This window comes from Petaurus breviceps, unplaced genomic scaffold, assembly GCF_028583685.1.
Source record: "Petaurus breviceps papuanus isolate PSGF00001 unplaced genomic scaffold, PetGlider_PUasm1.0 186, whole genome shotgun sequence".
NCBI lineage: Eukaryota > Metazoa > Chordata > Mammalia > Diprotodontia > Petauridae > Petaurus > Petaurus breviceps.
The window spans coordinates 9,312,358-9,323,869 of NW_027185798.1; the positions used below are offsets into that span (position 1 = coordinate 9,312,358).

Below are 11,512 nucleotides of genomic sequence, written 5' to 3' on the forward strand. Positions count from 1 at the left end.
TCTCTCTCTCTCTCTCTCTCTCTCTCTCTCTCTCTCTCTCTCTCTCTTCCTTTTCTCTCTCTTTTTCCCTCTCCATCTCTCTCTCACTTTTCTCCCTCTCCTTCTCTATCTCTTTCTCATTCTCTTTCTTTCTCTTCCTCTTTCTCTGTCTCTGTCTGTCTGTCTCTCTCACACACAAACACACACACCCATTGGTAAGAAGACAGTCAGACAGCTCAGGCCGGTTTGGGGAGAGGGGTGAGGGGATGAGGATGGCTCCTCCAAGGTGTGTGGTGGCACCTTGGGTGGTGGCACCTTGGGTGGTACTTCTTCATACCTTGGAGGAGTTATCCAGGTTTGTACCCCATTGGATAGGTTGCCTAACTCTCACAGACTCACAAAAAAGTGATTACAAAAGCCAAAATGTTAGAATTTATTCATTGTTCATGGAGAAAATTAAGTTCAGGTGCTGGCTGGGTGCTGGGGATAAATGCCACAGTCCCTGCCCTCGGGGAGCCTTCGTTCTACCAGGGGCATCGAACATCATTAATCAACAAGTGTCTACCAAGCCCCTGTTTTGTGCCAAGTACTGTGTTCAGTGCTGGGGACAGGAAGAGGAGCCAATCAGCATTTCTTTATTAAGTACCTACTATATGCCGGTCACTGGGCTAAGCACAGGGGATACAAGTACACAGAGGAAAGCTGGCCCCTGCCCTCAAGGAGCTTACGATATAAGGGGCGAGGACAATACACAAAAGGAAACGAAGAATGGGGGGGCATCACTTCCCCTCCTGGACGGTATCAGGCACATGGTATAAAAAGGGGGCAGCATAGAGCAAGGGGCCTGGAGTCAGAAAGACCTGAGTTTAATCCTGGCCTCAGATGCTTGCTAGCTGTGTGACCCTGGACAAGTCACTTCACCCTGTCTGCCTCAGTTTCCTCATCTGTCAAATGAGCTGGAGAAGGAAATGACAAACCCTCCAGTATCTCTTCCAAGAAAACCCCAAATGGGGCCACAAAGGGTTGGACACAATTGAACAGCAATGACAAAATGCAGAATAAATCAGGATGAGGCAGCTGGGGAGGGAGGGCTTTGGAGAGAAGGTGAGGTGGGGGGTCTAGGGGTGCAGAACATAGCATGCAGTGTCAGTGTGTTTTCAGCAGGTTGGTTAGAGTTGCTGATGTGTTGATTCTTCCCACTTTTTAAATTCTTCATTATCAGAGATGACTCTCAGGGAAGGAAAAGGGGAGAGATACAGTAAGGGAAGGGAAAGGTGGGGGGTGAAAGAGCAAAAGATAGTGGTTGAAATTTTATTTTTAGATAACCATAAAGATGGTGCCTGAGTTACATGGGTAAGTGAGGGGACTCTGGGAGGCAGAGGTGATGGGGGAGGGCATTTCAGGCAGGGGCAAGTCTGATGCAGAGGACCGGGGTGACACAGATGGAGTCTGGGGGTCAGTAATCAGGCTCCTTTACATAGTGGAGTTCAGTGAGGGGCTCCAGGCTATAAAAGGGCTTAAAAGCCAGGCAGAGGGGTCTCTGCTTTATCTGACAGCCACCATAGTTCCCTGAATGGGGGACCTTCACCCCGGGCACCTGCACACCCAATACTGTCCCTCCCTCCTTGCTGTTTTCCCTCGAGAGATGTGGGAAAAAGAGAGGATGGGCGGGTAGCCTGAGTGGGCTGCTCACGTTTGATCCCAGGGGCTGTACAGCTTCCTGGATGGTCTCTGCAGGAAGGAGATTAGTAACCTAGGCTGGTTCCACCCAGCCATCCCGGGGTAAGGCCTGGCTATAGCATCTTAAATGCTGCGAGAGACACTGGGGACCATGGAAGTTGTCCAGTCCCTCATTTTACAGCCCTCACAGTCACAAGATGTAGCAAGTGGCTGCTAGATTGGAAACCCAGACCTAATACTAGAAAGAGGAGACTTCATTCACTGGGATGGCCCTGAAATGCCGCCGGACTGCAGGGTGAGGTCCCAGCCCTGCCACGAGTTATCCTGTGACCATAGGCCAGCCCCTTCCCGTGTCTGGGCCGCCCTCCTCTCTCCCTGCCAAAATGCAGCTAATCCCTGGGGTCTCCGGCTCTGACATTGCAGCTTCTCTGATTCCATGAAAGCCGAGCACCTGCCTTTGAGGAGCCCAGCTGCTCTCCTGTCTATTTATAATTGCGCTGGTTTATTTGAGGCTGGCGGCTGACAATGCCGCTTCACACAGCCTCCTGCGCAGATGCAGGCATCTGTGGGCAGCCCGGGGCTCTGTGAGGAGCCAGCCCTGGGCTGGGTAGCAGCCTTCCTCAGAGGGACAGCGGCAGAGCTGTCCGCGATTCCATGAATGCATGAATTCCTGTGCCTGCGCCCCCTGCTCGGCCGGGAAGGAAGGGAGTTCTTTCCATAAAGAGCCGGAGAAATAAAACCCAGAGGGCAGGCTCAGTTGAATAGTCAATCAATCCATTCTGACTGTATAATGCGGCAAAAATCACAATGATAGATAGCATTTATTTAGTACCTACTATGTTCCAGTCATTGTACTAAACGCTTTACAAATATTATTTCATCTAGTCCTTATAGCAACCCTGTAAGGAAGGGGCTATTATTATTCCCATTTCACTGATGTGGAAAGTGAGACAAACAGAGGTTAAGTGACTTGTCCAGGGTGTCAAAGGCTGGATTTGAACTCAGGTCTTCTTAACTCCAGGCCCAACACTCTAACTTCTGGGCCACCCAGCTACCTGTGCTTAACTAAGTACTAGCTAAGGAGGTTGGAAAATCGACCTGAGTTCTAGTCCCAAGGCCCATATTAAACATTCTAGTTTGTGACCTCAGACGAGACATTTAGCCACTCTGGGTCTCAGTTTCTCCATCTGTGAATGAGGGCATCAGAGTAGATGGTGTCTTTAGATTGAGCACCCTATAATCCTAAGGCATGGGTGAACTTGGGCCTCAGTTTCTTCCTCTGTTAAAAGGGGACTATAAAATACAGCAAAGTACTGGAAACAATCAATCAACAAATTTTATTAAGGCACCAGAACTAGACCTGAGGGCATAAACACAAAGATGAAGCAATCCCCGCCCTCTGAAGGAGCCTCGTCCAAGATTCAGTAAGCATTTATTAGGCACCTCCTCATTTCCTCCATAGATTGGCCCCAAAGGGGGTGCCCATTCATCAGGGGATGGCTAAACATTCCGTGGTATGTGAATGTAATGGAATGTTTCTGTACCATAAGAAACAATGACTCTACAGAGAAGCCCGAGAAGACTTATATGAACAGAAAAGAAGCTAAATGAGCAGAACCCAAAAGAGAGTAGATACAGTGATGACGGCCAGATGAAATGAGAACAACGTCCCAAGAAGGAAGTGAACGCAAATTATCTAACGGCTAACCTTGGCTCCTGGAAAAAGAAAAGGAGACGATGTGTGTGTCTCCCTCCCTTCACTGGAGATGAGGGATGCTGGGGGTGGGGGACACGGCTAAACACAGCGGACGTGGGAGTCTCCTGGAGGTGCTTTCAAACACACCCCCTCCTCTTTCTTTTTTATTTATTTGTTCTTTATTATAAGGGATGGAGGGAAGGAATACAGAAGGGCAGAGGATATGGAAACCAAAGAGATTAAGGAAAACCTTAAAAAAAAGAAGAGCATTGGACTTCTAGATGTCCTCTGAAGCCATTTACAGCTACGAGTATGCAATGCAGAAGAAAATACTGGGGTTTGAATCAGAGGACCTGAAAACCGGGCTTTGCCACTGGCTGTCCAAGTCACCTTGGGCAAGTCATTTCCTCTATGGTCTCATTTCCTTCCTCTGTGATTTGATTCAAAAAGCATTTATCAAGTGACTGCTCTGTACCAGGCCCTGTGCTGGTTATAGTGGTGATATAGAGAGACCAAGATGAGATGGTCCCTACCCTCAAGAAGCTTACATACTGCTAGGGCAGAGGAGTCCACAGACTCCTGAGGGGTTCCTGAATATATTTCAAGGAGGTGCCTATGAACCTGGATGAGGGAAAAATTATTTCTTTCCACTAACCTTTACTTCTATTGAATTTTATTTATTTAAAATATTATTCCAAGAAAGAGTCCGTGGGTTTCACCAGTCTGCCACAGGAAGATTGAGGAGCCTGTACCAGGGCAACACATAAAGAGACAGAGACAGGAAAAAAAATCACAGAAATAGGAACAAAAAGGTTGAGAGAAAGAAAGAAAGAAGGGTGGGATGGGATGGGATGGGTAGAGAAAGGGCCAGATACACGGATGTGAGTGTAGTGGACCAGAGGGCATTTCTAGGTCATTTCAGATCCCATCTCTGACTCTTAATGCCTCTGTTAATGATGGGCATATCAGATTACCTCCATGACCCTCAGTTTCTTCTTCTCTCGGGTGAGGGAATCAGACGAGATGACGGCTAACTTTCATTCTGTTCAGTGCTGCTGTGACTGGCCCTGTGCAGGATGCCAGGATGAGTAAGAAAAGGGCCCTGCCCTCCATCAGAAATGCAGGACATGCATCATATAACTAGGATTCTATTTTTAAAATTATTGATATCTTTTATTTTTATACCACTCACTTTTTCCAGTGTATCTCTTCTTCTCCCTCCCCAGAGAGCTGTGCTTTAGAATAAAGAACAAACAAGAGGAAGAAAAAAATCAGTCCAGCAAAAGTAGCCAACTTATAGAAAGTGTCTGACATCACATACGGCATTAGGCACCTGTAGTCCCCCACCTCTTCAAGGAAGAGGGGGAGGCATGGCCAGTCCCTCATCCATCAGGCTAGCTTCACTGCTGATGGCAGAATTCCGTTAGGAAGCAATGAGAAAATGAGAGTTTAATGGAAAGAGATCCATAGAACTATGGTATTTAGAACTGGAAAGCCATCTAATCCAATCTCTTCATTTTACAGATGAGGAAACTGAGGACCGGTGGCCAGGGAGGGGGGTGTGATTTATCCAAGGTCACACAGATTGGCGGCAGCACAGCAGGGAATCAGACCCGGGTCTTCCCAACTCCAAACTCAATCATCTTTCCTCTGCCTTCAGGAGTCAGGAGACCAGGGCACTCATTCAGCCCTTAGGTTTACTGGCTTTGTGACCCCAGCCTCTAATCATCAGTTTCCTCATCTGTAGAATGGAGATGACATTACTTAACCCACCCTACCTCCCAGGGTGGTCCTAAGAAAAGCACTTTGTAAACCTGAAAATGCTCAGAAATGCTGGCATCAATTCTATTTGTCAGGCATTTCATAGGCAGCGTGACATGTTGGCCTTGGAGCCAGGAAGACTTTGGTTCAGGTCCCATCTCTTTTTAGGACGCCAGGAAATTCTCTAAGACTTTGAGTTGCAGGGAAAATGCCACCCTGCACCAGTGGAGGAAGCTTCCTCATCTGGGAATTCCCTTTACCATTGAATTCTCGGGCCCCAACCCCTCTTAGATGTTCAGAGAAAAGAGAGCTCCTTATGTGGCCTCATTGAGGAGGTGAGACTTGACTAGCTTCTTCTGACTAGGCCTTCCCCCTTATTGGAAAACCAGGCTTGATTGGAGCAGCCTTGCTTTCATTTTCCCAGAAAGATCCCAGCATAGGTCCAGCCCAGAATGCAGCCCAATGAACTTCTCACCCCAAGCAAGGCTTTGGTGGGAGAGTCTTGGAAAATGGCATTCTCCAATGGCAATAACAACCCTTGCTTTGACACTGTCAGGCTCCCAGCCTGGTCCAGGCTTCCCAGACTTTGACTCATTAATCTTTCAATATGGCCCTGGAATGTGGGAGGAGCCTGGGGAAGGGGGGGACCAAGTGAGAGACCACAGAACCTTCATCTGGCCTATTACCTACTAGACCAGTGGGCAGCCAGGTGGGTGTTGGAGAGGTTGTCCCTGCTGAGCACTGTCCTAATTACAAGAAGCTAGCACATCCAATAAAAATGGGGCTTTCACCATGTGAAAGATTCTCGTTTCCAAGATTACTGATTGTTTTTTCAAACATGTTGCTGAGCTTAGTAGAAGGAGCAGGGATGTGCGGTCTGGAGACCAGGGTTCCAGTCCAGGCTCTGACATAGATTAGCTGGGACATGACTGTGGCTGACTTGGTTTTTGTCTCTCCAAGCCTCAATTTCCAAATGTGAGAAATGGGCCAATAATGCTTCCATTTCCCACCTCTAAGGAAGACCTTAGTTGTGATCTGCATTCTGTCATAATCTTCAAGAGGTGTCTGAGACTCAGACTGGTTGAGTGATCAGAGGTCAGAGGGCTTCCTGGCTGCCTCTTCCCTTGGAGGCAAAGGCTGCAAAAAGATCCATAGAGAGATGATTCCATTCCATTCTCACCAGGAATCAGGGGATCACAGAGCCAGGGCTAAAAGAAGCTAGATAGAGACCAGCGAGTCCATTTTACAGATGAGGAAACTGAGGCCCAGAGAAGAGAAAGATTTCTCCAGAGTCACATAGGCAATAAGAGAAGAGAGCTGGGACTCAAACCCAGGTCCCCAGATTCCAAATCCAATGTTCTCTGTGCTAGAACAAATCAGTTAGCAAGGATTTATTAAATGCCTGCTGTGTGCCTGGAGTATATTCTAACACTATTTGCTAGAAAGAGAATTCAGTGTAAAGTGGGTTGGTTGGCATTGGATGCCCCCCGTGGGACTTTCTCTCCTGGGTAACTAAGTGCTTCATTGTAAGGTTTTTCCACAAATAGTCTTATTCTGTTTTATATTTGTAGCTCCGATGCCTGGTCTAGTGGAATCATTTTCTTTTTGGTTGTGTTTTTCCCCCTTGGGGGTTTTATTCTTTTGAATAGAAGGGACCAATGGGAAAAGGGGGCTCCAGTAGCCCCAGCCCCCAAGTCTCTCCTCTGCCCCTCTGGTGCCCTCGCCTTCCCCTTTGCCTTTGGATTCAGTCTCCTGCTTTTCTCCTGGCTCTCCCTGCCTCCGGTCTGTCCTCTCCAGTACGTCCAGCTAAGCACAGCTAAGAGAAGCTTCACTCCCTCGCTGAGGAGCCCTCTGTGACTCCCCATTACTTATGGGCTTCGGTTTCAGTTCTGACTTGCCTTCACGAGGGCTGTACACCAGCCAGACTCGCCTGCTTGTCTTCTCTCTTCCCTGTCTCTCTGTTTTGCTCATACCGTTTCTGCATCTGCTACTGCTCCTTCATTAATTCGTTCAGGAAGTGCTTATTAAGTGCCCACTGTATGCCAGACACTGATGTTCCTCACTATGGTGAGGTCATCCTCGTAGCTAGGACAGTTCCCATCTCTTGTCTTATTTGATCTTGATTAGTAGTCGTGTAGGGTGGGCGGGGAAAGGGCCAGTATCCTCATTTTACAGATGAGAAAACCACAGTTCACAGAGGTCACACTAGGTGAGCAGTGGTGGTAGTGTTGGAGTCAGGAAGACCTGAGTTCAAATCCTGCCTCAAATACTTGTTAACTGTGTGGCCCTGGGCAAGTCACTTTTACTTCTGTTTGCCTCAGTTTCCTCACCTGTGAAATGGGGATAATAAGCCTCACAAAGTTATTGTGAGGAGGAAATGAGAGAACATGTATATAGAACCATATAGAAATGCTAACTCTCACTATTAATTCTCTACCTGATTTAGTTCTCCCTTTTTAATGGCTTTCCCTGAACCCCTTAGAGATGGCATTTGAACTCTAAGGTCCATAGACCCTGAGGGGGCCATGGCTAGATTTCAGGAAATCTGTGAACTTGATGGAACAAAAAAATGAGTGATTTTCATGAACCTCTAATGGAAATGGGGCCTTTCCTCCAGTTATTCCAAGGTTCAATTCTGAGAAAGGGTTCCCAGTTCCCCCAGAAGGAACCAGAAAGGTTACAGGCCCCTCCTTGCCTTGGAGGATTAGGCTGTGGCCAGCTTGGGACAGTCACGTTCTCCCCTTGCATCCGTGTGAGTGCAGATGCCAGGTCGGCCTCCTGACTTTGGTGGAGGTCTGTCTGTTCCTCTGTTCATTCCCCTTAAGGGATGTTGGAGGTAAGCAGACATTCCCTTTACAAATGAATCAAGGAGCTGCTGTGATTTACTGTGTAAAGGACTCCCCCACTAAGGAGAGAACAGCCCACAAACCGACTGGAAACCTTAGAAATCCTTGGCAGTGGCCTGGGGCACGGGGAGAGGAAGTAACTCATTCTAGGTCATAAAGCTAATAGGTGCCCAAGGCAGAGTTCGAACCCAGGGCTTTTTAACTCCGAATTAAGAAAAGGAAATTCTTAACTCCTTAAGTTAATGAATTAACTCTTTAAGATACCTAATTGTCCATTCAGAGAATCATAAGAGTAAAAACCTGGGAGAAAAAGACCTCTCTCCTCTTTTAACAAAGGAAGAAACTGAGGCCCAGATTACTTCCATTTATTCCAGAACTAAAACTCAGGTCCCCAGTATCCCAGGCCCGGGTGCTTCCCACTGAATTGGCCATCACGGAGGAAGGACTGGATGGAGGGAAATCAGAGTTAGAGAGACCAGGGCTAACGGCCATGATGGATGTGGGACATTCTCACCATCATTTCTTGCTTTTTATCCTGCAGGAGGGCACCAGAGAAAAGAAGCCGAGGTGGAAATCCCCAGGAAGGTCCGAGAATGCAACCGAAATGCTCAGCGGGTCTCCCCAGACCAGGGCTCAGACGTCTACCTCCTGAGGAAGATGGTGGAGGAGGTTTTTGATGTCCTTTATAGTAAGTCTCTTCATGACTCCATGTGGGAAATATCTCCTCCAGCTGATAGGTCCAGGGGATGCTTTTTCTGGGATTGTCTGGGTATGGCTGCCACATTTCAGGGATAGCCTTCCTTTGACAAGTCCAGGGAGTGACTTGACTTACCCGATGGGCTCCTTTCTCCCCTTACCACTGGGTAGATTTCATAAAGCCATAGACTATCCAAAAGAGAAAGAGGGGGCCTCAGAGATATCATGGAAAACATCAGAGACCTTCAGCTGCCTGGTTTTACAGGTGGGGAAACTGAGGCCTTCAAAGATTAAATGACTTACCTAAGGTCACATAGCTAGTAAGTGTCTGAGATGGGGTTCAAACCCAGACCTGCTGGCTCCAACTCTGAAAGACCAGATATTCCAACCCCTCCTTGAACAGATATCCTAACCGAGATCCATTGATAAAGGAACTTCCTCCCTCCCAAGGCAGTCTGTCCCACTTAGGGATAAGCCTCATGACCAGGAAGTTTTCCTCCCAGTTCAGCCCTCTGGGGCCAAGCAGAAAAAGGGTAATCCCATTTCCTCCAGGAAAGCCCCTCAGCTCTCCACTGTCCCCAAGTCTCTTCTTTTTGCGTAGCTAAACCTGGCCAGTTATGTCATTCAGGTCATAGGGTTCACTTTAAGGGGGTTGGGGTACAAGGCAAAAGCTGGGGACTCTTCCCTGGGGCCTTTTTTCCCAGCAAGAGAGAGTCCCTGGACAAATGACCCCTTGTCCTGAGTCCCTAGGCATAGACCAGGCTGGCTTTGGGGTAGATTTTCTGGCCCTGCATTCATTTCATTAAGTAAAGGGACTAGAAGAAGGGAATGGAGTTTAAGGAAGGTGTTGGGAGAAATTCAATCAGTCAATCACCAAGCATTTATTACAGATACTGTGTATCAGGCCCAAATACAAATAAAGGCAAAAACCTCTCCCTGCAGCATGTGGTCTATCGGGGGAGATAGCATGAACATACAACGTACAGGATAGACTGCGTGTTATGTTACGTCATGTTATATTACATTATATTATGTTATGTTATAGCATATTATTATAGGCAGCTAGATGGCTTAGTGGGCAGAACCTTGGGCCTGGAGTCAGGAAGACCTCAGTTCAAATCCAGCCTCAGACAGTTACTAGATGTATGACCCTGGGCAAGTCACTGAACCTCTGTTTGCCTGGAGAAGGAAATGGCAAAATCACTCCAGTGTCTTTGCCAAGAAAACCCCATGGACAGTATGGTCCATGAAGAGTTGGACAAGACTGAACTACAAAAATATTCTACTATGTTATGTTACATTGCATAATATCATATCATTATGTCAGAGAGACTGAGAGCCAGTAGGGCCATATATACAGAACTCAGAATCTGATAATAATTGAGCTCATGGGAGCTGATGGAATCGTCAAGTGAGATGGTATAGAGTGAAAAGAGAAGGGGCGCCCACAGTTAGAGGATGTAATCCAGAGGAAGGACAAGCAAAGGGGGCTGGGAAGGGAGTGGTCAGATGGAAAGGAAAACCAGGGGAGAACGGTGTCAAGACACCCTAGAGAAGGGAGAGTCTCCAGAGGGAGAGCTAGTGATGACCTGTGTCAGCCCCTGTAGAGAGGGCAGAGAGGCTGAGAGGCTGGGGCTTAAGAAATGGCCATCAGATCTGGAGATGCGGAGGTCACTTGGGAGAGAGCAGATCTGGTTGAGTGGTGAGGCCGGATCCCAAATTCCCAAGGATTTAGAAGGGAGTGAGAGGACAGGAAGTAGAGGCCTCTGTTTAGCTGGCTTTCCCAAGGAGTTTAGCCACAAAAAGGAGGGGAGCTATGGGAAGATGGTCACATTGAGGGAGGACTTTTTTTTTTTAATGATGGGAGAGGAGTGTAGATGGACAGAAATGGATGCTTCCTGTACATCCAAACTGACTTCATCAAAGGAAGCAGGTCAGTCACCCAAGAAAGGCGTTCTGCCCCACTATGTGGTGATGCTGGCCTTCCCTGCGCTCAGGCTTGTACTGGGCTCTTCAGGAGATACAGAAGAAGAAAGAATGTCTGCCCTTGGAGGCCTCACAGCTTTGCTGGGCAGATGAGACGAGTAAGCACAAACCACTTGGAGAAGAATGCGGCAGCTTCTTTGTATGAGACCATCTTCTCTGAGTTCAGAGGGACGTAGATCTAGAGCTAGACGGAACCTCTGGGTCATCTAGCCCAACCCCCCATTTTACAGATGAGGAAAATGAGGCCCAAGGAAGCTCATTGACTTGCCCAAGGTCACAAAGCATCAGTGGTGGGGTTTGAACCACGTCTGATTCTAGGAGCAGTTCTCTTTCCACAGTGTGACAATGTCAGAGCCATGAAGGGCCTTAGAAATCACCTAGTCCAACCCTGTCATCTTACAGATATGGAAACTGAGGCACAGAGAGGGGAAGTAATTTGCTCAAGTAGGACAGCAAGGAAGTTAGCAGTAAATGGGGGTTAGCGGCTTGTGTCTTCTTGGGAATCTGGAATGAGAGATATCTTGGGGTAGAAGATGAAGAAAAGGGGACTGTCTGAGAATCATGAAGTCCTTGGTGGAGGAGTTCGGAGAGGATGCCATGAGCAAGAGGAAACTTCTGTAGAGTCTGGAGCTGGGGCGTGCCCATCTTGGCCTCCATCCCTTAGCCCCCATAGGAGTGGGACCCTCCCTCTGAACACTCTCCTTCCCTCCCTTTCCTTCTTAGGAAATTGGGCCACGAGGACACCCTTTCTTGGGATTAGGCACACAAGTGGGCTTGCTGTGGCCTTCTCACCCCACACTGGGGCACAAGGAGCAGGTGGCCTAAAGTCTGTCACTAGCTAGCTATTCAATGGTGGACAAGTGGCTTG

General features: G+C 47.9%; 1 protein-coding gene across 7 annotated transcripts in view; it reads left to right on the forward strand.

Moving 5' to 3' along the window:
- Positions 1 to 11,512, forward strand: part of GTF2IRD1 (GTF2I repeat domain containing 1) — a 217,168-nt gene that overhangs the window by 87,317 nt on the left and 118,339 nt on the right. For all 7 annotated transcript variants that reach the window (XM_069089500.1, XM_069089506.1, XM_069089501.1 and 4 more), the window contains one exon: positions 8,504 to 8,650. In XM_069089500.1, coding sequence (XP_068945601.1) covers positions 8,504 to 8,650 — 147 coding nt within the window. The remainder of the gene's footprint in view (positions 1 to 8,503; positions 8,651 to 11,512) is intronic.